This window comes from Myxine glutinosa, chromosome 5 (assembly GCF_964187855.1).
Source record: "Myxine glutinosa chromosome 5, kmMyxGlut1.1, whole genome shotgun sequence".
NCBI lineage: Eukaryota > Metazoa > Chordata > Myxini > Myxiniformes > Myxinidae > Myxine > Myxine glutinosa.
In genome coordinates, this window is record NC_136265.1 from 122930798 (window position 1) to 122956301 (window position 25504).

The following is a 25504-nucleotide window of genomic DNA, read 5'->3' on the forward strand; positions in this document are numbered from 1 at the left end:
TGTGGAACAAGGGTTCGCTCACCTGTTACAACAACAACGACGTGTAGCCAGGTGACCAGGTTCGTGTACCTGAACCATATAATACCTGGTGTGTGTAACAAGGGTTCGCTCACTTGTTACAACCACAACGACGTGTAGACAGGTGACCAGGTTCGTGTACCTGAACCATATAATACCTGGTGTGTGGAACAAGGGTTCGCTCACCTGTTTCAACCACAACGACGTGTAGACAGTGGACCAGGTTCGAGTACCTGAACCATATAATACCTGGTGTGTGTAACAAGGGTTCGCTCACCTGTTACAACCACAACGACGTATAGACAGGGGACCAGGTGAGTACCTGAACACAATCCTTTACACTGGTTACAGTTAAAATGTTCCTTTAGAGAATGGTTCAATTAAGGTATATTGGGACGGAATTTAAAGTTCGTTGGGTTAAACAGTTAAACCAGTACTTTGATAACCGATTAATGATAAACCAGGTGTTAGCTTAGTATATTCGTTATCTGGATCTCCATTAAACACATCAACATAAAAACAGGTTTCCTTCTCCGGTTCCAGCAAGTTTCAGGGATGGGAAATGAAAAGACTTTGGACTTGGTGAGAATGGATTGCCTCTTACTGTTTCACACCAAACACACCAAAAAACACCAAACTCACAATTTCATACCAAACACACCAAAAAACACCAAACTCACAATTTCATACCAAACACACCAAAAAACACCAAACTCACCAAACTCGTCTTTTCACACTAAACACACCAAAAAACTCCAAACTCACAATTTCATACCAAACACACCAAAAAACACCAAACTCACCAAACTCGTCTTTTCACACTAAACACACCAAAAAACACCAAACTCACAATTTCATACCAAACACACCAAAAAACACCAAACTCACCAAACTCGTCTTTTCACACTAAACACACCAAAAAACTCCAAACTCACAATTTCACACCAAACACACCAAACTCATCATTTCACACCAAACACACCATAAAACACCAAACTCACAATTTCATACCAAACACAACAAAAACCAAACTCACCAAACTCATAATTTCACACCAAACACACTAAAAAACTCCAAACTCACAATTTCACACCAAACACACCAAACTCATCATTTCACACAAAACACACCATAAAACACCAAACTCACAATTTCATACCAAACACACCAAAAACATCTTTTCACACCAAACATACTAAACTCATCATTTCACACCAAACACACCAAACTCATCATTTCACACCAAACATACTAAACTTGTCATGTCACACCAAACACCCCAAACTCATCATTTCACACCAAACACAGTAAAAACACCATTTCACACCAAACATACTAAACTCATCATTTCACACCAAACACAGTAAAAACACCATTTCACACCAAACGTACTAAACTCATCATTTCACACCAAACACACCAAACTCATCATTTCACACCAAACATACTAAACTCGTCATGTCACACCAAACACCCCAAACTCACCATTTCACACCAAACACAGTAAAAACACCATTTCACACCAAACATACTAAACTCATCATTTCACACCAAACTCATCATTTCATACCAAACACACCATAAAACACCAAAATCACAATTTCATACCAAACACAACAAAAACCAAACTCACCATTTCACACCAAACACACTAAAAAACTCCAAACTCATCATTTCACACCAAACACACCATAAAACACCAAACTCACAATTTCACACCAAACTCATCATTTCACACCAAACACACTAAAAACCCCATTTCACACCAAACACACTAAAAACCCCATTTCACACCAAACACACTAAAAACACCATTTCACACCAAATACCCCAAGCTCATCATTTCACACCATGCTCTCACTGTTTAACACCAAAGACACCAAACTCTCATGATTTCATGTTGACCACAGAGTGCAAGTTTACATGTGTCCGGCTGCACGCGCAATGGGGAGAATAAAGGGGCGGAGACAGCCGGGGATTGTGACCGTGAAAGGGGAGGAGTGTGGGAGGTCCAAAATAAGGCGATGGTTAAGGGGGGGAGGGTTGAGGTGTGGTGTGGTGTGCAGTGAGGAAGGGTAGCGAAGGTATCCAAGGAAGAAAGAGGGTGTGTAAGGAATCCCCTCCTCCCAGCTCCTCGAGGTCCATCAAGACCATGGAATATTTGCTCATTTTTTGTCCACTTTCATCACTGTGACCCCCACCCCTACCCCCACCGCCCCACTCCAAGCTGGTGTCCGAGGAGCTCTCGTTATTTCCTTATTTGACTCGAGTTCCCCCTCCCACCGCCACCGTTCATACCAGGCGAAGGAAATTCCAGAGCGGCAGGGTGAAGGGGAGAGGCACGTCGGGGACGGACACGTCGAGAACGGACACGTCGGGGACGGACACGTCGGGGGACACACGGAGACACAGCAAGCTAGCGGCGCCTTCCCGACCCACGTCTCGGAGCTCGCACGGTAAGAGCACATGCCACGAGGTAGAGGAGCCATGGGGTAGAGGAGCCACGGGGTAGAGGAGCCATGGAGTAGAGGAGCCACGGGGTAGAGGAGCCATGGGGGTAGAGGAGCCATGGGGTAGAATAGCCATGGGGTAGAGTAGCCATGGGGTAGAGGAGCCATGGGGTAGAGGAGCCACAGGATAGAGGAGCCACGGGGTAGAGGAGCCATGGGGTAGAGGAGCCATGGGGTAGGGGAGCCATGGGGGTAGGGGAGCCATGGAGTAGAGGAGCCACGGGGTAGAGGAGCCATGGGGTAGAGGAGCCATGGGGGTAGTGGAGCCATGGGGTAGAGGAGCCATGGGGTAGAGGAGCGATGGGGTAGAGGAGCCACAGGATAGAGGAGCCACGGGGTAGAGGAGCCATGGGGTAGAGGAGCCATGGGGGTAGAGGAGCCATGGGGGTAGAGGAGCCATGGGGTAGGGGAGCCACGGGGTAGAGGAGCCATGGGGTAGAGGAGCCATGGGGTAGAGGAGCCACAGGATAGAGGAGCCACAGGGTAGAGGAGCCATGGGGTAGAGGAGCCATGGGGGTAGCGGAACCATGGGGTAGACTAGCCATGGGGTAGATCCTGTGGCTCCTGTGGAAACAGGAGCCACAGGATAGAGGAGCCACGGGGTAGAGGCACCACGGGGTAGAGGGGCCATGGGGGTAGAGGAGCCATGGGGTAGAGGAGTCATGGGGTAGAGTAGCCATGGGGTAGCGTAGCCATGGGGTAGAGTAGCCATGGGGTAGATGAGCCACAGGATAGAGGAGCCACAGGATAGAGGAGCCACGGGGTAGAGGCGCCACGGGGTAGAGGGGCCATGGGGGTACAGGAGCCATGGGGGAGAGGAGTCATCGGGGTAGAGGAGCCACGGGGTAGAGGAGCCATGGGGGTAGGGGAGCCATGGGGTAGAGTAGCCATGGGGTAGAGTAGCCATGGGGGTAGAGGAGCCATGGGGTAGAGGAGCCATGGGATAGAGGAGCCACGGGCTAGAGGAGCCACGGCGTAGACGAGCCACGGGTAGAGGAGCCATGGGGTAGAGGAGCCATGGGGTAGAGGAGCCATGGGGGTAGAGGAGCCACGGGGGTAGAGAAGCCACGGGGGTAGAGGAGCCATTGGGTAGAGGAGCCGTGGGGTATAGGAGCCATGGGGTATAGGAGCCACGGGGTAGAGGAGCCACGGGGTAGAGGAGCCATGGGGTCGAGGAGCACAAGACTCTCTATAGTCTGTTTCGTGCCTTCGCTGTCATTTGTGGCTTTAAAAGTCTCCATAGAGAGAGAGAGAGAGAGAGAGAGAGAGAGAGAGAGACAGACAGACAGACAGACAGACACAGACAGACACAGAGACAGAGAGAGTCCAATAGATATTAGAGGGACAGACTTGGTGGACTGTGGCTGTTTGCTTTCAGACAGACAAAAAATAATAATAACCTTTTGAAAGAGCTTTGAAATACAAGGACAGCCAGTGATGTGTGTTTATATTTACATATATATATTTACATATATATGTTTACATGTATATATATATTTACATAAATCTACACACTACATGACCAAAAGTATGCGGACACTCCTTCTAATTAGTGGATTCGGCTGTTTCAGCCACACCCATTGCTGACAGGTATATATCATCAAGCACACAGCCATACAATCTCCATAGACAAACATTGGCAGTAGAATGGGCTGTACTGAAGAGCTCAGTGACTTTCAATGTGGCACCGTCATAGGATGCCACCTTTACAACAAGTCAGTTCATCGAATTTCTGCCCTGCTGGAGCTGCCCCGGTCAACTACAAGTGCTGTTATTGTGAAGTGGAAACGTCTCGGAGCAACAACAGCTCAGTCGCTAAGTGGTAGGCCACACAAGCTCACAGAACGGGACCGCCGAGTGCTGAAGCGCGTAGCGTGTAAAAATTGTCTGTCCTCAGTTGCAACACTCACGACCGAGTTCCAAAATGCCTCTGGAAGCAACGTCAGCACAACAACTGTTCGTCGGGAGCTTCATGAAATGGGTTTCCATGGCCGAGCAGCCGCACACAAGCCGAAGATCACCATGTGCAATGCCAAGCGTCGGCTGGAGTGGTGTAAAGCTCGCCAGCATCGGACTCTGGAGCAGTGGAAACGCCTTCTCTGGAATGATGAATCACGCTTCACCATTTGGCAGTCTGACGGAGGAATCTGTGTTTGGCGGATGCCAGGAGAACACTACCTGCCCGAATACATAGTGCCAACTGTAAAGTTTGGTGGAGGAGGATTAATGGTCTGGGGCTGTTTTTCATGGTTCGTGCTGGGCCCCTTAGTTCCAGTGAAGGGAAATCTTAATGCAACGGCATACAATGACATTCTAGACGATTGTGTGCTTCCAACTTTGTGGCAACAGTTTGGGGAAGGCCCTTTCCTATTTGAGCATGGCAATGCCCCCATGCACAAAGTGAGGTCCATCCAGAAATGGTTTGTCGAGATCGGTGTGGAAGAACTTGACTGGCCTGCACAGAGACATGACCTCAACCACATCGAACACCTTTGGGATGAATTGGAACACCGACTGCGAGCCAGGCCTAATCGTCCAACATCAATGCCCGACCTCACTAATGCTCTTGTGGATGAATGGAAGCAAATCTCCGTAGCAATGTTCCAACATCCAGTGGAAAGCCTTCCCAGAAGAGTGGAGGCTGTTCTAGCAGCAAAGGGGAGACCAACTCCATATTAATGCCCATTATTTTAAAATGAGATGTGTGATGTTCAGGTGTCCACATACTTTTGGTCATGTAGTGTATAAACCACCTTTAGAGGCCATTTTCCCCGCAGAGCAGGGGTTGGCCTTTTTTTGGGCACCGTGGTCCCCTTTTTGAAGCAATGTTTTATGGCCGGATGCCCTTCCTGCCGCCAACCCTGTTAGTCGTCTCTTGCGACACACAGGGAATTACCAGTGAACTGGTGCTCAACGTGCCGACCTCGGAAGGATGACAGGCTGAGTCAACCCCCCTGGTGTTAATTCAGCAATCGACCAGGATTGGTGTATATGTGTATATGTTTACATATATATTTACTTATATACATACATATATTTAGAATTTCCGAAAGACAAGAACATAATACAACATTTTTTCATTCTGGTAAATATGATGTCTGGATGCAATAGATTGATGGATCATTTCAGCACGAGTCATAGCTAAGAGATAGTTTCATCATGGAATGCTACCAGTTGGCTGGTCTAAACGACTCATTTCATGACTGTAAGAGGGAATCACATGGTCTCCGGCGAGGGGTGGGGGCGGAGGGGATCTGTACGGTGAGTAACCAGACATATGGTCCACCCTATAGGATGCCTGTTTGTGTTGCTTTCAGGAGAGCATTACTCCTGTCATGTTGCCATGGGAACATATACATCTTGAGTAAATAGAGATCGAGCAAATGAGCTTCTGCTGTGGCTGCTGCTATCAGTCATGTTCCTCAAGTAAATGATTGCAGACATCTGTTACCATGGAGTTTGTTGATGTGTTTGGTTATCATGAGATATTCCTGTCGAAATCCACGCTGTCTGCAGCCGTTGATGTGCTTGATTTACTCCAGGGACAAACAGTTGATTTACTCCTCGTATATTTGGAGACATTAAACAGTGGCAATGACTGTTCCGAAAGTGTTGCATTGGGACCTCCCAATGAACCTCTGACTTGTAATCTGATTTGTACCATTTTTTTCCTGTACAAATGCTGAGATTCATGGAAGTATGAGATGACGTGATATTAACAATATACAAACGGACAGAGGGAAAGTGGAGACTACGCAGGCAGGACAAACAGAGGAGTGTGGCTAAATTGCAATGGAGGAGGAAGACTTGCGGATAGGTAGACTGTGACATGATGTATCATGGTAAGTTGTGATCTCAAAGGAGACTTCAGAGCCAGACAGACTTCGGGGACAGGTGTGCATCTCTCGCCATGCCGGTGATTGAAACCTCGATTTGGGGAAGCAGAGGCAATGAATGAGTTGATCGATGAATGTGTGTTCCTCATTGGTTCTGCAGAAAAGCAAATGGTGGAAAGTGTAATCAGTGCAACACCTGCATGACAAGAGGTGATGGAAGACATAGAAGACAAGAACCTCATCCATAATGAGATGGCAGAATGTCCAGTGGCTCATCCTGCCAGGAAATGTTCCACCACTTTTGGTGTGCCAGTTGGGACACAACTATACCACAGTGGACAGAAATATTAGTGTTTTTGAGGGTTTTCAATAAGGCAACGATTGATGATTACCAAACAATTTTTTTGGTTTGTTTTTTTTGGGGTTTTTTTTTTGGTTCTTTGGTTTTTTATTTTGGTTTGTCCCAAACCCATCTCTCTCTGTTCCCACCTTTCCCAGTCGAACCCAACTGCTCCTGGACTCTGTGTCCTTCTCTCCTGACAAGGTGGAGAAGTTTTTTGTCAAACCTCGACTCTGATTCTGCAACTGGACCAGACGGCATCAGCTCACGGGTCCTAAAATCCTGCTCTCCCGCTCTATCTCACCCTCTCTCTGTTCTTTTCACCCTCTGTTTTGCTCAAGGTCGTCTGCCAGCATCTTGGAAATCAGCAAACATTACCGATTTACATTAAAAATGTGCAAAAACAGATCCTTGCAACTACAGACCAATCAGCCTGCTTCCAATTATCAGCAAAGTCATGGAATTCATCATTGCTTCGGATATCAAATCCTTCCTCTTCTCCAATGGCTTGATCTCTGATCATCAATTTGGATTCAGACCAGGTAATTCTACTCTGGACATGTTGGTTCTGCTGTCTCAACAATGGATGGAGGTCCTCAATGCCAAACAGGAAATCAGAGCTGTCTCACTTGACACATCACGTGCCTTCCATACGGTCTGGCACCCCGCTCTGCTCACAAATCTCTCCTCCTATGGTATCCATGGAAATCTCCACTCATGGCTTGCGGACTTCCTCTCTGGTCGTAGGCAACGTGTGGCCCTGAATGGATTTCTCTCATCTCCCCTTCCTGTTCTGGCTGGAGTTCCCCATGGTAGTGTTCTGGGCCCTGTGCTATTTCTGGTCTTCATCAATGATCTCTCCGACTCTCTGGAAAATCCTCTCTATCACTTTGCTGATGACTCCACTATCTGCCGCTCCATTCCTCATCCCTCAGATCGGCAGTCTGCAGCCTCCTCACTCTCTGCAGACCTGGACAAAATCACAGACTGGTCAAGCAAGTGGAACATGTCTTTCAATCCTGACAAATCTCACACTCTTACTATGTCTCTCCGAAAAGACCGAATGGAAAACCCTCCCATCTACTCCTCTCCAAGAAGTTTTGTCGCTCAAGCTTTTGGGTCTCACTATCTGCCATGATATTTCTTGGTAAAACCACATTTCAAATCTGGCCTCCAAAGCCAGTCGCCGAACGGGCATCCTCCATCGTGCGAAGTCCTTCCTTGGCACACCTGAGCTCCTCACCACATACAAGGCCTCCAAACAAGCTGGCCTCCAAAGCCAGTCGCCGACTGGGCATCCTCCGTCGTGCGAAGTCCTTCCTAGGCACACCTGAGCTCCTCACCACATACAAGGCTTTCATCCGCAGCTCAATGGAATACTGTTCTCCCCTATGGGCCGGTGCTCCTGCCTCACACCTGGCTCGGCTTCACGCTGTTGAATCCAAAGCTTTCAGAATCATTGGAATCTCCCGCGATGAAGCTATCTCTGAGGGCCTTTCACTCACTCACCGCAGGCAGGTAGGTGGTCTTTCTGTCTTCTACCGACTCCTCTCCGGCCTTGCTCCCCCAGCTCTCTCTGTGCTCTGTCCCCCAAATATTCCTACAGGTCGCACAAGATCTGCCAGCCACCCTCTGATGGTTAAACTGCCGAAATCTCGGCTCTCTGCTCACCTTCACTCTTTCATTCCTCTTTTCTCCCGCCTCTGGAACAAACTCCCACACTCACTTCAATCACACTCCTCCCTCCAGGTCTTCAAAACAGCTGTTCACCACCATCTCTTATCTTCCCCCATCCAAAACCTTGATCTTTTCTACCCCCAGTAATTCACCCCAGATCCACCTTGTTTGAAATTCCAACTTCTTTCCTGGAAGTCTTGGCAGTGTCCATATGTTTTATACCTCTCCCACCCCCCCCCCCCCTTCCCATGCCTCCCCCCCCAAAGCCCTCTCCCTCCCACAGTTCTCTCGATGTCTCCATGTCTCTCGGTCCCTGCTCTCAAATGTTGTGTTTGTGTCCTTCCCCCTCTCTCTCCATCTTGTCTACCGCTCCCGATGTTATTTGTTTTGTGTGTCTGTTTGTCTTTCTGTGTGATTAATGTTCGCTCTTTCACGAGCCTCGATCTTGTATACAAAAAAAAAAAAAAAAAAAGGCTTTCATCCGCAGCTCAATGGAATACTGTTCCCCCCTCTGGGCTGGTGCTCCTGCCTCACACCTAGCTCGGCTTCACGCTGTTGAAACCAAAGCTTTCAGAATCATTGGAATCTCCTGCGATGAAGTTAACTCCGAGGGCCTTTCACTCACTCACCGCAGGCAGGTTGGTGGACTTTCTGTGTTCTACCGACTCCTCTCCGGCCTTGCTCCCCCAGCTCTCTCTGTGCTCTGTCCCCCCAATATTCCTTCAGGTCGCACAAGATCTGCCTGCAACCCTCTTATGTTTAAACTGCCAAAATCTAGGCACTCTGCTCACCTTCACTCTTTCATTCCCCTTTTCTCCTGCCTCTGGAACAAACTCCCCCACTCCCTTCAATCCCACTCCTCCCTCCAGGTCTTTAAAACAGCTGTTCACCACCATCTCTTATCTTCCCCCCATCCAAAACCTTGATCTTTTCTACCCCCGCTAATTCACCCCAGATACACTTTTTTTTTTTGAAATTCCAACTTCTTTCCTGGAAGTCCTTGCAGTGTTCATATGTTTTATACCTCTCCCACCTCCCCCCAAGCCCTCCCCCTCCCACATTTCTCCCGATGTCCCTGCTCTCAAATGTTGTGTTTGTTTCCTTCCCCCTCTCTCCCCATCTTGTCTACCGCTCCCCTTATTTTTTGTGTTTTATGTGTCGGTTTGACTTTTTTTGTGATTAATGTTAGCGCTTTCACGAGCCTCAATCTTGTATACAAACCCCCCCCCCCCCCCCAAAAAAAAAACAAAAAACAATATCCATGCTCTTTTTTTTCCATAAAATTAGGACTTATCAATCTTGAAACGAGATGGACCTCATGATAATCTCAGAAGCGGCACAGAATTTGTCCCCGCAACTTTATTGGTTACGCGAGGTCACCGTGGCATCGACAAGGACTTCTGGACTGCACATTGTTGAAAACCTGTCATTTTGATCTCTTTCTTCCGAAATAGTGTCACACGTCACCATGATCCATTCTCTTCTTCCGCTGATACATTGTCCATAAAACTTCCTGTGCAACATTTCCTTTCTGTTGGCCTTCGAACACTGTGTGAACCGACCAATCGAATCGCAATCTAGGTGTATTATGGAAAACTTTCATCTGTGTACTTGCTCCACGCGAGTACCGGCGGTGTGCTTGTGCTCGTTCATGTCTGTGCTCCGGGCAGTCACAGTGACATGCCAGGAATGTATACGAGCGACACAACCTGGGTAGTCACAGTGACATGCCAGGAATGTATACGAGCGACACAACCTGGACAGTCACAGTGACATGCCAGGAATGCATACGAGCGACACAACCGGGACAGTCACAGTGACATGCCAGGAATGTATACGAGCGACACAACCTGGACAGTCACAGTGACATGCCAGGAATGCATACGAGCGACACAACCGGGACAGTCACAGTGACATGCCAGGAATGTATACGAGCGACACAACCTGGACAGTCACAGTGACATGCCAGGAATGCATACGAGCGACACAACCGGGACAGTCACAGTGACATGCCAGGAATGCATACGAGCGACACAACCTGGACAGTCACAGTGACATGCCAGGAATGTATACGAGCGACACAACCGGGACAGTCACAGTGACATGCCAGGAATGTATACGAGCGACACAACCTGGACAGTCACAGTGACATGCCAGGAATGTATACGAGCGACACAACCTGGACAGTCACAGTGACATGCCAGGAATGTATACGAGCGACACAACCTGGACAGTCACAGTGACATGCCAGGAATGTATACGAGCGACACAACCTGGACAGTCACAGTGACATGCCAGGAATGCATACGAGCGACACAACCTGGACAGTCACAGTGACATGCCAGGAATGTATACGAGCGACACAACCTGGACAGTCACAGTGACATGCCAGGAATGTATACGAGCGACACAACCTTTTCAGATTGCACAACCGTTATAACTCCGAACACTTTTGAGATGTTCCTCCAAGTGTTTCCACCTACACTCTTCTCGGTTTCGATATCAATGACTATATATTCCCTTCCATCCGCTACCAGTCTGCATGTCATTGCATGAGCCATGTTCCAGCCATTCCTTTATAGCATGTTACTTCCTGTCTGAGGCACAATTGCAAAAGTTTGTCTTTGGCATTTTCCTTGATTTATTTTTGTGGTTTTTTTTTTTTGCGTCTTCATTCTGATGAAGTGGTATTTTATCCAACTTTCTTCTTTTTTTTTACTCCTGTGCTTCCTGACATTGCAACGATAATTCATGGACTTTATTTCATTGGCTGCACGCAGCCAGCCTTGTCCTTACATGGAGGCTACAATGCTGGGTGGGCGTTGTGGGGTTGGGTTGGACTTTCCTGGGAACTCTGTGTATAAGAAACAGTTACCTTTTATGGAGACAGAGAGAAGGAAATAGAACTGTACAAGGAAAGAAACAAAAAATAAGGAAAAAAGAAAAGAAAAGAAAAAAGCTCGTTTTGGCCTCAATATTATGCACAACCAAAAGGAAAACAAACTGATTTCAATGCAGGGACATTTAATCCATCTCCTAGTGTGTTTGTGTGTGTGTGTGTGTGTGTGTGTGTGTGTGTACATGTTTGTGTGTGTGGCATTGATGTACTGAACAATTTCTGAAAGTTTGTTGCATATTCTTCAAATACAACCCTGTCTGATTTGTCTCTGACATGTGTGGACTGTCATATCCTGTCCCTTTGTCCATTTCCAAGTTATTCCACAAATTAATCGCAAGGTAATTAGGACACACGTTAGGATCATTTGGTTAATCGTGCCTGTGCGAAACGAGACATCCAGCTTCAAGCCTCCATCCGACAGTCTGCATGCTCCATGATGCAGCTACCCCTGCTGGCACTGCACCAGAATGGTGGTATAAAACCAAGCTTGACCTCCTCAAGCATCGATCACAGACTGGACAGTCCAATGGCGAGTGTGTTACCACAATGAGCACCTTAAATTCATGCATGAACTGTACATTTTTCAACCCTCAAGCGTAAGGGCCGACACAACGTACGAATAATCGTTTTTTTTAAAGATGAACATTTTTTCCACGTGATTTTAGAAATTATATAAATCTAAATTTTGACCACAGGAATGCAACCGGGCTGGGCTTGCAGCTGCCTTGTCAAGCGTCATATTGACTTTGTTTGGTCACCATAACTCATCAAGTCATGGATCTTGTCCTGACGCAAAACAGACACCTGTAGTCTTATTCTTTTTATGTACTTGATGCTGTATTCGTACCCAGGCAGAGGCCATTTTATTTCCCCGCATTTACCAAATACATAAATTATGTGCACATATATATATATATATATATATGTATGTACAGTCATGGCCAAAAATATTGGCACCCTTGCACCTTTTTCAAATAATGCACCATTTCTTCCAGAAAATTGTTGAAATTTCAAAATATTTTGGTATCCACAAATGTATTTCTTTGGTTTGCAGTGGAACAAAACAAAAAAAGCTTAAAAAATTACTAAATCTTAGCTTATTCCACACAGAAACCCTAAAATGGCCCGGACAATATTATTAGCACCTTTTAGAAGTTGTTCGATATAATTAGATTTCAAGCAGGTGATTCTCCTTTACTTTGGAATTGAACTCACCTGTGGTGAGTTGCAGGTGCCTGCAATATAAAAATGAATCATTCAACCAGTTTGAACAGAGAAAAGGAGTCAATCTGCTGTTTTGTGTCACTGTGTGTACCGCAATGAGCATAGAGAAAAGAAAGAAAACCAGAGAATTGTCTAAGGAGGTCAGACACAAAATCAGACGAGGATAGAGATAAGAAAGCCTGACTGGAGTTTTCCAAAATACACCTAAACAAGCCAAAATCCTTCTGGGAGAATGTCCAGTGGACAGAAGAGGCCAGATTAGAGTTTTTTTGGTGAAGCACATCATCTCTATGTTTACACAAAAGAAAATGAAACCTTTAAAGAAAAGAACACCTTCCCAACAGTCAAACATGGAGGAGGTTCAGTGATGTTTTGGGGTTGCTGTGCTGCCTCTGTCACTGGGTACCTTGAATGTGTGCATGGCATCATGAAATCAGGACATTGTCAGGCATTTTGGAGCGCAATGTTCAACCCCGTGTCAGAAAACTGGATCTCCGTCAAAGGTCACGGGTCTTGCAGCAGGACAATGACCCTAAACACACTTCAAGAAGCACCCAGGAATGATTCAAGACAAAACGCTGGACTGTTCTGAAGTGGCCAGCAATGAGTCCAGATCTAAATCCCATTGAACACCTGTGGGGAGATCTGAAAACAGCAGTTGGGAGAAGGCACCCTTCAAATCTGGGAGAACTGGAGCAGTTTCCACAAGAAGAGTGGGTGGGCCAAACTGCCAGTAAAGAGGTGTAGGAAGATCATTCATGGCTATAGGAAGCGCTTGACTGCAGTTATTTTGTCCAAAGGCTGTCACATATTAAGTCTAGGGTGTCAATAATTTTGTCAATGCCATTTCTTTTTATATTCTGATCTAAAAGGAAATATTAAGTTCTGAAGCTAAAACAAAGGTTCTGTAATATTAATATTAACATGTTAAATGTTAATATTAATATTAACATTAAATTTAATTATTAAATATTAATATTAACTTAATATTAACTTAATATTAACATTAAATGTAATTACATTTTAAGAATTACACAAGTACAATTACAAATGTAAACTTAATATTAACATTAAATGTAATATTAACAGTGAAATTAAGAATTGTGGAGATCAAATACTTTTGTCAATTTCAACTTATTTTTAGATACAATTGTTAGTTATTTGAAAAAAGTGCAAAGGTACCATATTTTTGGCCACGACTGTATATAATATTTTAAATCATGCTTCTGATCACTGGTGTTATGGTCACGGGGTACTCACCAAGGTTGAGATTGCACTCCTGACTATCACTATCCGTGTTATAGTCACGGGTGTTAAAGACCGGTCGTCCCACCAGGTGAGTATGGGCCCGGTAGTGAGTGGTCCATGACGTTTTGATCTGATTTCTGGTTTCAGATGATTTTTAAGGAGGTTGCAGAATGATGCAATGGTGACTGTGGTCCCTCTGGGCTTGTAATGCTCCACAAGTGGGCCTCGGCTATCCCTCGGCTCTTTACTTGCCCTATTCGTTTCTGGCTGAAAGTAGTGGACCCAGCTTTCATCCCCAGTCAGTATGCGCTGTAAGAAAGCGTCGCCTTCTATTTCGTAACGTCGCAGAAGTTCTTCACATGCGTCCACTCGCCGTTCTTTCAGTTCGGGTGTGAGTTGTCTAGGCGCCCACCTTGAAGACAGTTTGCGGAACCCCAGCACATTGTGAATGATATGGTGTGCTGAACCGTGGCTAGTGTTCAATTATTCGGAGACCACTTCATCCAGCTTAATGCGACGGTTTTCCCTTAGCGCGCACTCAACTCCCACAACCATTTCTGGTGTGTCGGCTGTGTGAGGCCTGCCAGAGCGAGCAGCGTCTGCCACACTGGACACTCCACTTTTAAACTTCCTGTCCCAGTCGTACACCTGCTGCAGCGATAAACATGCGTCACCATATTGCATCTTCATTCTGCGCTGGATTTCACTGGGATTCACACCCTCGCTTCCCAAGAAACGGATGACAGAACGTTGCTCCTCCCTGGTGCATGCTTCTAAGGGAGCCGCCATCTTGGAACTGCTCTACTGACGTCATACGTTCAATGTTACCAGATCTAAAACAGGCAAAAAAAAAACATACATCGTTTACAACAACACACATTACATTCTCAAATTTATATCGCCATTTTAAGGTTACTTATTGACTGGCCCTCGTATATGTTGTCTGGTATGTTAATGATGCTATGATTGATCCGTTTTCTCAAATTGCAAAACTTGACAAAGGATGTTTAGCAATATAAACGACTTGAAATCCTCTAATAACTCTGTCATAAGACAAAGTGAAAATGCTTGGAATACAAAGACCAAATGAGTGTTCGCCATTTTGCTTACATCTGTCTATGTGTTTGAGGGCATCGTGCGGGCAGGGGAATTGTCAGGGCAGAAGGCACAGACAGTGATGTCATTTGTTTGCAGTAAAAAAGAGAGGAGACAGAGGGAGAGATGTCCCCAGAGACAAATCCACAGGCATTCATTACTGATAACAGCAAAGTCTTACATTCCTCTAGCTGCTCCGCGGAGGATGCCGCGTGCTATCACTCATCTTAAGAAAAAGTGGGTGCAGATGAAGGTGGGAAAAAACAAAACACCTAAAGGAATAAACAGGAGACAGTAGATTCTTTTATGGTTTTCTGGCTGTGCCCGAACACGCGGCCACCGTGCAAACCGGGGCATGGAGCCAGCTGTCACGTGGTGTGATTTCCAGTGTGATTTAATTTTTTTTTCCTTCTCCCCCTCCCATCCTACTATTTCCAGATCTAAGGCTATAATGACTGAAGTACTGGATTGTGAGTCGTGTGGAAAGTCGCTCCTGGGCAGTCAATATGCGGCCGCTGAGGACAAGCCTTACTGCCTGCCTTGCCATGACTCCCTCTTTGCATCCATTTGTGAGGAATGTCAGAAGAGCATCGGTTGCGGCTCAAAGGTACTCTGGAGTTCACATCCCAACTCTCATCAAATCCGCCTTGCTTTACCTTTGTACACTTCTTCTTTTTTCTTTCATCTTCAAAAGGTTATTTCATTTGAAAAATTCAAAAGGTTCATGTTTTTTCCATCTCAATCTCTCAGTCCTGTCAATGCAATCACAAACCCTATTCAGGTTGTATGTTTGCTGTCCATTGTGCTTCGAGCATCATTTTAATTCCCTCCAGAATACGGTCTCTTGGTAGAGCAGACAGTAACACCAAGTTATACATTACACTCAATATCATGTTACCTTCATAAATATCGCTCGGGAGCTTCCATCTCATTCAGCGATATTCGCAGGAATTTGCAAAACTTTCGGTGTAAATTCGCTGAAAATTAGAATTTGTTTACGATATGTACATTTGTAACTCATTCGTCATTTGGGCTGAAGTTTGTCACTCATTTGATCCTGGGTTCAGTTTTAACTGATTTAATCCTGTTTTGTATGCCCACATTTATAACTCATTCGCCACTGATCTTTCTCATTTGGTTGGTTATCTAAACTAGCGGAGTACCCTTCTCGGCCCAACTTCGGTCGGCAATGTGCTGTGGCATATTCTTGGGAATGCACTTTATAATTTTTGGCATTATTGAAAAATATTTTATTGATCACAACACCTATCATAATTTTGAGAAGGTTCCAGTATATTACGACAAAAATAAAGGAAAAATTATTTGTAATACCGGATACCACCAAAGATGGCGCAATTTCAGACACACACAAATACACACGAACACACACACACACACTGCATATATATATATATATACATCTGCTCCATTATATACAAGATGGGGAAAACGTAGTATATTTATATTATACTTTCGTACTTTCGTATTAAACGTATTATTATACTTTCAGGTATGGCATTTGTAACTCATAAGTTACTTGTCTGGCACAACTCACAAACCCTGTCCGATGGCGTGGTGCAGAAGGAGCGCACTTGCCTTTGTGTTGTCTAGTCCGGGTTCTATTCCTGACCTGACTACAAACTGTCAGATTGGTATTTCACAGACAAGCATGTTATTCCACATCACAAAGTGTGCCGTCCTTGGGATGGACGATCTGTCAGCTGTCCCTTGTGCTGCATTAGTGGTTGGACATTCAAAATCCCACGGTGTCTTTCACGAAGAATATGGGAGTTATTGCCAATACCCTGAACAAATTAACAACTTCCTGTGCAAACAGTCAGGCCTGTTCAGCTGGTTCGTGAAATACTTGGGCTGAACACCTTCCACAGCTGAGCTGATCCCACAGGAAAATGGGAATAATTGGGGTCATTAAAGGTGTAGTAACTCATTCATTAGTAAATGCCGAAACAAGTAACTCATTTGCTAAATTTCTGCAAATTTATTTGAATGACCCGTAATATGAAAACTTGATGGCAAAATGACAATATAAATATAATAAACATTTTAAAGCACTTGTCTGAGGGAGTAGCACCACCCATGTGTGGTAAAATAGGAGGTATAAGGTGTAATAGGCATCAGCGTTTTATGAAGCAAACCTGAGTCTACGAGCTTCCACAGAGAAGGTCATGGGGTCTCGTTGTTCACAAGTGAACGGTACAGTTATAGCCACGACCGGCCCGCCATTGGAGCCAATATGGTCAAGTGTTTGGTTACACCATGGTAAGGTTTCCAGGCCTGACAACAAATATACCCCAGGTGGTGTCGCAGTGGCAACTGATCGGTCACTTGGTCCGTTGCTTTTTCATGAAGTCGCACTGGTTGTCAATTGGTTAGTGAGATAGTCAATGAGAGTTTAGATCACCAGTCGGTTGGTTGGTTACGTTTTTGCTCGGTAAGGTGACGGGGAACAAATTACAAAGTCCATCATATTTTGCCACAGTCAGCTTCTGGAATGCATCGTCCGGGGAAAGGCCCGGCTATTCATAGCGGGCGGTTGTCCCGGCAGCCATCGGCCTTGTGTGGCCTGTTTTTGTCTGCGTGTTTGGCCGGTTTCCCGAGAGACGGCGCCAATGGGTAGCAAAAGGGGTGTCAATTGCAGGAGGAGTCCCTGGCGATGTGGATTGGAAGTGAAGAAAAGGAATACCCAGCACGGTCATTTTTAACTTTTCACAAGCCAAGCTAGTTGGAGTGAAAGATGTATTTCAAGAAGGGGTTCCTTGCGAAAAGAGTTGTTTCGGAAACAAATGTCATGGACATGGCTGGGAATGCCGGAGTAATAGAAGGGCAAGGGGGGCAGAACTGATTTCGAGAGTCAAAAAAAGAAAGAGGAAGAACACCATATCCTTCCCTTTAATGATATTGTAGTGGTTACCTTATTCACATGTCGCGGTTACCTTATTCACTTGTCGCGGTTAACTTATCCGCATGTGACGGTTACCATTACAATGGGTTTGGTCTAACCCACGCACACGGGCTTTTGGTTGTGTCGTCGTGACGCACGTGCGGCTGTTGGAGCCACGCCCTCCGAAGAGGGTTCTTGGTTTTATATAAGCCGTTACGACTTCCGTTCGCTAGCAGTTGCTGGAGATTTCTGTACAATAAACAACCTTTTGTACCCAACGAAATGGCCTCTTCTTATCGTCTTCGGCAACCGCTAAACTGGTGACCCCGTTGCCACCGAACGTATTCGGGGGCCAAATGAACACGCTTCCATAAGACCTAAACTCGAACTGCCGGAGTTTTAGCAACGGCGAGCGGCCATGTGGTTCGCGCATCGCGCTCGGTTCCTCCTCTACGACTAGAGGGGCGAACCAGCTCTGGGACCCTCCGAAGGAACGCCGTTATGGGGCGTTGGCGGCACTGCTACTTCGTCGCCTCCGCGCACACAGGCCGGGCACGGCTACTTCGTCGCCTTCGCGCACACAGGCCGAGCACCGCTGCTCGTCGCCTCCGCGCACACAGGCCGAGTACTGCTGCTCGTCGCCTTCGCGCACACAGGCCGAGTACTGCTACTTCGTCGCCTCCGCGCACACAGGCCGAGTACTGCTGCTCGCCACTCCTACTACTGCTCCTACGGCGGATCCCGAGGCTGATGCTCCTGCACCTACAGCTACTACTGCTGCTCATCTCTTGCGCACGCACGGCTGCTTTGTTACCTTCGCGCGCACTGGCGCCTCATTGTCTTCGCGCGCACTGCTGCTCGCCACTCCCACAATTCCTACTGCTGCAACTACAACGGCTACCGCTGCTCAGCACCCGTGGCCCGGCTCTGTTCCACCCGCGGCCCGGCTCTGTTCCACCCACGGCCCGGCTCTGTTCCACCCGCGGCCCGGTTCTGTTCCACCCGCGGCCCGGCTCTGTTCCACCCGCGGCCCGGCTCTGTTCCACCCGCGAACTACGTACACGCCCGTGGCGTGCCTTCTGGGGGGGGGCGCATGTAGTGGTTACCTTATTCACATGTCGCGGTTACCTTATTCACTTGTCGCGGTTAACTTATCCGCATGTGACGGTTACCATTACGATGGGTTTGGTCTAACCCACGCACACGGGCTTTTGGTTGTGTCGTCGTGATGCACGCGCGGCTGTTGGAGCCACGCACTCCGAAGAGGGTTCTTGGTTTTATATAAGCCGTTATGACTTCCGTTCGCTAGCAGTTGCTGGAGATTTCTGTACAATAAACAACCTTTTGTACCTAACGAAATGGCCTCTTCTTATCATCTTCGGCAACCGCTAAAATATAGGTTGGGAAATAATATCTGGAGATAAAAAGCAAATTGCAAATTGAAGAAAAAATGGAGGCCTCAAATCAAACGAAAAAGCGGAACAGGAATTACACGTAGAGCATGATGCTCATGATCAAAACAGAAGTGCACCAGGCGGTTGTACACATGAAAAGGTACAAAAGGTGATGGCACCCACGTGCGGTAAGATTGATTTAATTAATTGCAACACCTAAAATTTATCAATCATCAATTGGTGGTAGTGCACCGCACGCCCCTATAACGATGGTAGCATTGCATGTAACTTCACGGCAGCTGGAGGCTTGTCAGGTCGCGTCGTTTGCTGCCAGGCTACGTACGGTGTCTTATCGCAGTGAAAATTGACAAACTGGAATCAGCAAATCCTTTGGAGGAAATTTTGAGGTCTGTCTCCCTAAAGGCTCCGAAAGACTTGCGACGACAACTTATTGGCAACCAAAGGATATGGTGCATTTTAGAAACCTCACACTCTCTGCTAGTCCAGCAATGTCGTCAGCCTATCACAGGACCCCGTGTGGTAAGGCACTCAAATCCTCTTAGCAAAAGTTAGGGGGGGGGGGGATAATTGCCACCACCTTCCCCCGCCCCCACCTCTCCGGCATCCCAGGACATATCCTGGGATGCCGGATTCTTGGTCCTTCCTTCCTTGAAAAAAAAGAAGTCCTTCCTTGGCACACCTGAGCTCCTCGCCACATACAAGGCTTTCATCCGCAGCTCAATGGAATACTGCTCTCCCTTCTGGGCTGGTGCTCCTGCCTCACACCTAGCTCGTCTTCACGCTGTTGAAACCAAAGCTTTCAGAATCATTGGAATCTCCTGCGATGACGTTAACTCCGAGGGCCTTTCACTCACTCACCGCAGGCAGGTTGGTGGGCTTTCTGTCTTCTACCGACTCCTCTCCGGCCTTGCTCCCCCAGCTCTCTCTGGGCTCTGTCCCCCAAATATTCCTGCAGGTCGCACAAGATCTGCCAGCAACCCTCTTCTGGTTAAACTGCCAAAATCAAGACTCTCTGCTCACCTTCACTCCTTCATTCCTCTTTTCTCCCGCCTCTGGAACAAACTCCCTCACTCTCTTCAATCCCACTCCACCCTCCAGGTGTTTAAAACAGCTGTTCACCACCATCTCTTATCTTCCCCCATCCAAAACCTTGATCTTTTCTACCCCCGTTAATTCACACCAGAGCCACTTAAGCATTCGGGTGCGTACGTGTGCCATGTGCCGTGTCTGCATTTTTAAAATTCATTTTCTCAACAACCGTTGTTCCGATTGACACGAAATTTTACCATAGGAGCACCTCCGCCTGGATAAATTTTTTATTCATAATTATGACGTCATATGCCACATGGTACGGATGCCATCTTGGAAAAACGTTACACCTCTATATCTCCCAAACCGCCCAATGTAAAAAATTGAAACATGACTCATTGTCAAGTACTTCCCATGGGGGAATAAGATATGTTGATGATGATATCATCGGTGCCTTAATTATGATGTCATAATTCGACAAGTACAACGCTTGATCTGATCAATATGAAAATAAATAAAAATTCCTCTGCAACTGTTAGTCCGATTGACACGAAATTTTCAGAATATGGGCGGCTCCTCCTGTGGAATTTTAAAAATGATAAGTATGACGTCATAGGTCACGTGGTACAGGCGCAATCTTGGAAAAATCGAGAAAAAAATGCACCTCTATATCTCCGAAACCGCTCCATGGGAAAAAATTGAAACATGGCTCATTGTCAAGCACTCCACTTGGGGAATGAGATATGTTAATGATGATGTCATCGGTACTTTAATTATGACGTCATAATTCGACAAGTACAACACTTGATTCGATCAGTATGAATTTTTTTTCTCTGCAATTCCTGGTCCGAGTGACACGAAATTTTCACCATAAGAGGGCCTCTTCTTGTCGAATAATTTAATGATTATTATGACGTCATAGGTCACGTGGCACAGGCGCCATCTTGGAAAAACTTCGCACCTCTATATCTCTGAAACTACCCCATGGAAAAAAATTGAGACCTGGCTCATTGTCAACTACTCCCCATGGGGAATAAGATATGTTAATGATGATGTCATCGGTGCCTTTGTTATGACATCATAATTCGACAAATACAGCACTTATCCATCCGATCATTATAAAAAAAAAATCAGCAACTGTTGGTCTGATGGACACGAAATTTTCACCATAGGAGCGCCTCCTCTTTTAGAATATTTTAATGATAATAATGACGTCATAGGTCATGTGTTACAGGGGCCTTCTTGGAAAAACCGAAAAACGTTGCACCTCTATATCTCCAAAACTGCTCTATGTAAAAATTGAAACGTGGCTCATTGTAAATAACTCCATATGGGGAATAGGTGTTGTTAACGATGACGTCATTGGTGCCATAATTATGACGTCATAATTCGACAGGGACAACACTTAGTCTGATCAGTTTGAAATTTATTGAGCACCAGCAGAAGTACCCGGCGTTGCCGGACGGGGGAGGGTGGGGGAAGGGAGAGGGGAGGGGATGAGGGGAGAGGGGGGGGGGGGGGGTGTTGACCAGATCCATTTTCCAATAAATCCGCAAAATGCTGGTGGAAGGGACATACATATATTTGGACAGACAAACGCTGTTCCAGATGGTATTATCCAATGGTTTATGCCGTAGTAATCTATCTATAATTCCAGTAATCTCTGTGTGTATGTATGTATGTATGTATGTATGTCTGTGACCGCTGTTTCTCGACAACCACGGGTCCGATATACTTTAAACTTGCCAGGTATATTGCTGGGGACCCGAGGATGTGCCTTTTCAAGGTTTCATATTAATCGGACAAGTAGTTAGCGAGCTATGTCCAAAAAACGATTCAACCAATCAGAGAGCAGCGAGCTATCGCGTGTGCCGAACGTGGCGAACACACTCTGCCTCGGACGGCACATTTGAGAGCGTATTCATTTATTTCACGTTGGCAAACTATGTTGGCGTTAAACTATGTTTTAAAACTAATTAAAACTACTTTGCGATTCTTTCGCTTTCCTGCGCGTTTGTGCACGCTATGGCGATTTCTTTACCAAACTCCGCAAGCCGTTCGCTTTGGACCAAACCATTTCATGTAAATAGAGGGGGGGGATTGTCACCGTACTCGCAAGCCGTTCGCTTTGGACCAAACCATTTCATGTAAATAGAGGGGGGGGATTGTCACCGTACTCGCAAGCCGTTCGCTTTGGACCAAACCATTTCATGTAAATAGAGGGGGGGGATTGTCACCGTACTCGCAAGCCGTTCGCTTTGGACCAAACCATTTCATGTAAATAGAGGGGGGGGGGATATAATTTTAGATATATATATAGTACGGGCATGCCCTAGTAATAATAATAATAATAATAATAATAATAATAATAACTAGCCGAAACCCATGGAACATCCACGGAAGGGAGGATGTGGTGTATGGATAGAGTGTACCATTATGGATGGCATAGGGGATTTGTTTGTCCGAGTAAGAGTTAGGAAGAAAGATGAGAATGAAGAGTGCGTATATGAACAATGTATTTATTGCAATCTACTTAAATGACAACGCTACGATATACTTTTGAAAAATGAATGGATTCGTAATAGGAATCGGCATAGCACCACTCTGGGATTGTCCACTCAGTGGACGGCTTGCTGTCGCCTTCGATTGTCCAATCAGCGGACGGCTTGCTTCGCCTTCACCCAGCATACGCCAATAGGATGGCGTCGTAAGATGGCGTCGTAAGATGGCGTCGTATCGGCAGTTAATCGGATGCTTTTGGGCCCCAACGTCGGCTAATTCAGATTTTTCGAGTATGGCTGTACGTGATAAACAAAGAGCGCGGTTCGTAGATCGTAAATCCATTAGTGCCGTGGGCATCGGGTCACTGGGTGCGGCGTAAAAGGGATAACAAAGTCGAGTCCTTACGCTATTATTATATAGATTATATCAAGCTGACGTCCTGTCCGGTTTAAATAAATGGACGTGTTTTTCTCCCAACAACGTTCTCTGGAAGCTGCGAGAGCAGCACAAAGGGTCCAGAGCTTTGTGTCATTAACTATGGATCCCAAACCTCTCATAAATCGAGTAGCTAATTGTGCGCAAACATTGGACTGTTCTTCTGCTTGTGCTGCACCACGTCGCCCGACTATGCCCCATGCCTAGCATTCCATACACCTTGTAGGTTCTCAGGGAAATACCACAAAAATTGACTGTGTGGTTATCGGTGGAATTGAATCCATGTAAAAGTGGTCCGGTGCAGTAGTATATTGGGAAGTGTGTTGGTCACATGTAATAGGCCTCATACCTGTGTCCACTGCCACCCCACAACTCCCTTTCCATGAACACCTACAGGACATGGTGTATGAAGATAGACATTGGCACGAGCAGTGCTTCACCTGTTCTTTTTGTCATGGTTCTTTGGCTGGGAAGCCATTCTTGGAGCAGGATGGCAAACTAGTTTGTTCTCAGTGTTACTGCTCTGAATTGGCTGCACGGTGCCAGGTGTGCAGCAAGCCAATACCACCAGGTAACGGGTTTTTGTGGGCGGCCACGAGGATTGAAAGAACCCGACACCCAGCACCGAGCATCTCACATCCCGAATCCCCGTTCCCGCTTCTGTTTCACCGCTTGCAGGTTCCCAGCGGATGGAGTATGAAGGGCAGGTCTGGCATAACGAGTGCTTCCTGTGCCAGAAATGCAATCGTCCAATCGGCACTCAGAGTTTCTTCCCACGCGAGGATGGAAACTATTGCAACTCGTGCTACGAGGCTCACGTTGCCATGCGCTGTGCCCATTGCAAGAAGGTGCGTGACTTAGAACCAGGAAGTGATGATTTTTTGTTTATGTATAAGTGATTATAAGTGTAGGCCTCATGTCCTAGGAGCAATTCAAAAACCCCTGAATACTTAAACCATGGGTCTGCTGTAGGTTTAGTCAAGTTGTTATTTTCCAGAATTTGCTAGATTTGCCAACCTATTCCCTTGGCAGCGCCCTACGATATCCCAGCGCAAGTGGGACACAGTATGGTGTGTATATCAAATTTAAACGGTGACACTTATATCGAAGTACCAGGTCAGCACTTGCTCACATTACAAGTGCAAGAGGCTGTTTCGCTGACTTTACAATTATGTAACATGTGTGGGTTGGCAAAAAGGCGTTATGATCCGCCAATTGACTATAAACCTTGATCTTTTCTACCCCCGTTAATTCACCCCAGATCCACTTTTTTTGAAATACCAACTTCTTTCCTGGACTTCACCCTTCCCATGCCTCCTCCACCAAGCCCCCTCCCTCCCACAGATCTCCCGATGTCCCTGTTTTCTACTGTTGTACTTGTGTGCTTCCCTCTCTCTCCCCATCTTATCTCCCGCTCCCTTTATCATATGTTTTATGTGTCCGTTTTTTTTGTCATTAATGTTAGCTCTTACACGAGCCTCGATCTTGTATACAAAAAAACCCCCCAAAAAACTACATTGATATTTAAAAATATTATTTATATCCACTTGTAAGTTTTAGCATCGTCGACAGTTGATACGGAATAAGTTATTCACAATATTAAGTACCCTTACATCATCTTAATACTCTTCCGCCCCTTTAGATGCTAATAATACAATATGCACTGAACGCATTTCTGGTGAGCTTCCAGAAAAGCTCCATGCTCATCCATTCCATGCTCATCCTTTGCTTGTCCTTCTCCACTCAGCCAATCACGGAAGCAGGCGTGCGGTACCGAAACGAGCCGTGGCACCGTGAATGCTTCGTCTGCCAGAACTGTCACAAGGCCCTCTCGGGTGAAAAGTTTGCCACTCAGGAGAATCTTCCTTATTGCACCGAATGCCACACTCAGCTTTTTGCCAAGCGCTGTCACGGATGTGGCAAACCTATTGCTGGTTCGTCCATTTCCTTCATTTTCTTGAGTTAATTAATTTATTACCTACTTATTTTGGTTCCCGGAGAGAGGCCTTGAGTGTTTAGTCTTGGTGTCCATGGTGTTGCTCTTTGTGAAGAATAATGCTTGCATTATTTAATTCTTTATTATTCTAGCTCCAGGATTGCTAATTGATAGTGATTCCGTTCACTTTATAGCAATCCTGCAGGTGTGCAATGTATGTCGTCATGTACCTGCAAAATAATAAATGAAATGAAATTATTTAATGATGTAAATTTTCAATTTAATTTTAAGATATTAATTTTTTTCAGATTTTCAGTTGTTAAATTTTTAGTTTTATTTTTGTATTTAATTGTGTAATTATTTTAAATGACTGTTGAATTTTCAATTTTTTAAGAATAATTGTTGTCCGTGGTGTCACTTTTTAAAGAAGAATTTTTT

At 45.9% G+C, this 25504-nt stretch overlaps 1 protein-coding gene across 4 annotated transcripts in view; it reads left to right on the forward strand.

The window, feature by feature from the left end:
- Nucleotides 1-2063: 2063 nt before the first annotated feature.
- Nucleotides 2064-25504, forward strand: part of LOC137427150 (four and a half LIM domains protein 2) — a 32769-nt gene continuing 9328 nt past the window's right edge. For 3 of the 4 annotated variants that reach the window (XM_078778621.1, XM_078778623.1, XM_068116359.2), the window contains exons 1-6: nt 2070-2122; nt 2320-2474; nt 15286-15454; nt 23527-23701; nt 23809-23978; nt 24878-25064. In XM_078778621.1, coding sequence (XP_078634747.1) covers nt 15299-15454; nt 23527-23701; nt 23809-23978; nt 24878-25064 — 688 coding nt within the window. In that variant the 5' untranslated portion in view covers nt 2070-2122; nt 2320-2474; nt 15286-15298. Of the gene's footprint in view, nt 2158-2319; nt 2475-15285; nt 15455-23526; nt 23702-23808; nt 23979-24877; nt 25065-25504 lie in introns of all 4 variants that reach the window. The other variant, XM_078778622.1, reaches the window with a different exon arrangement.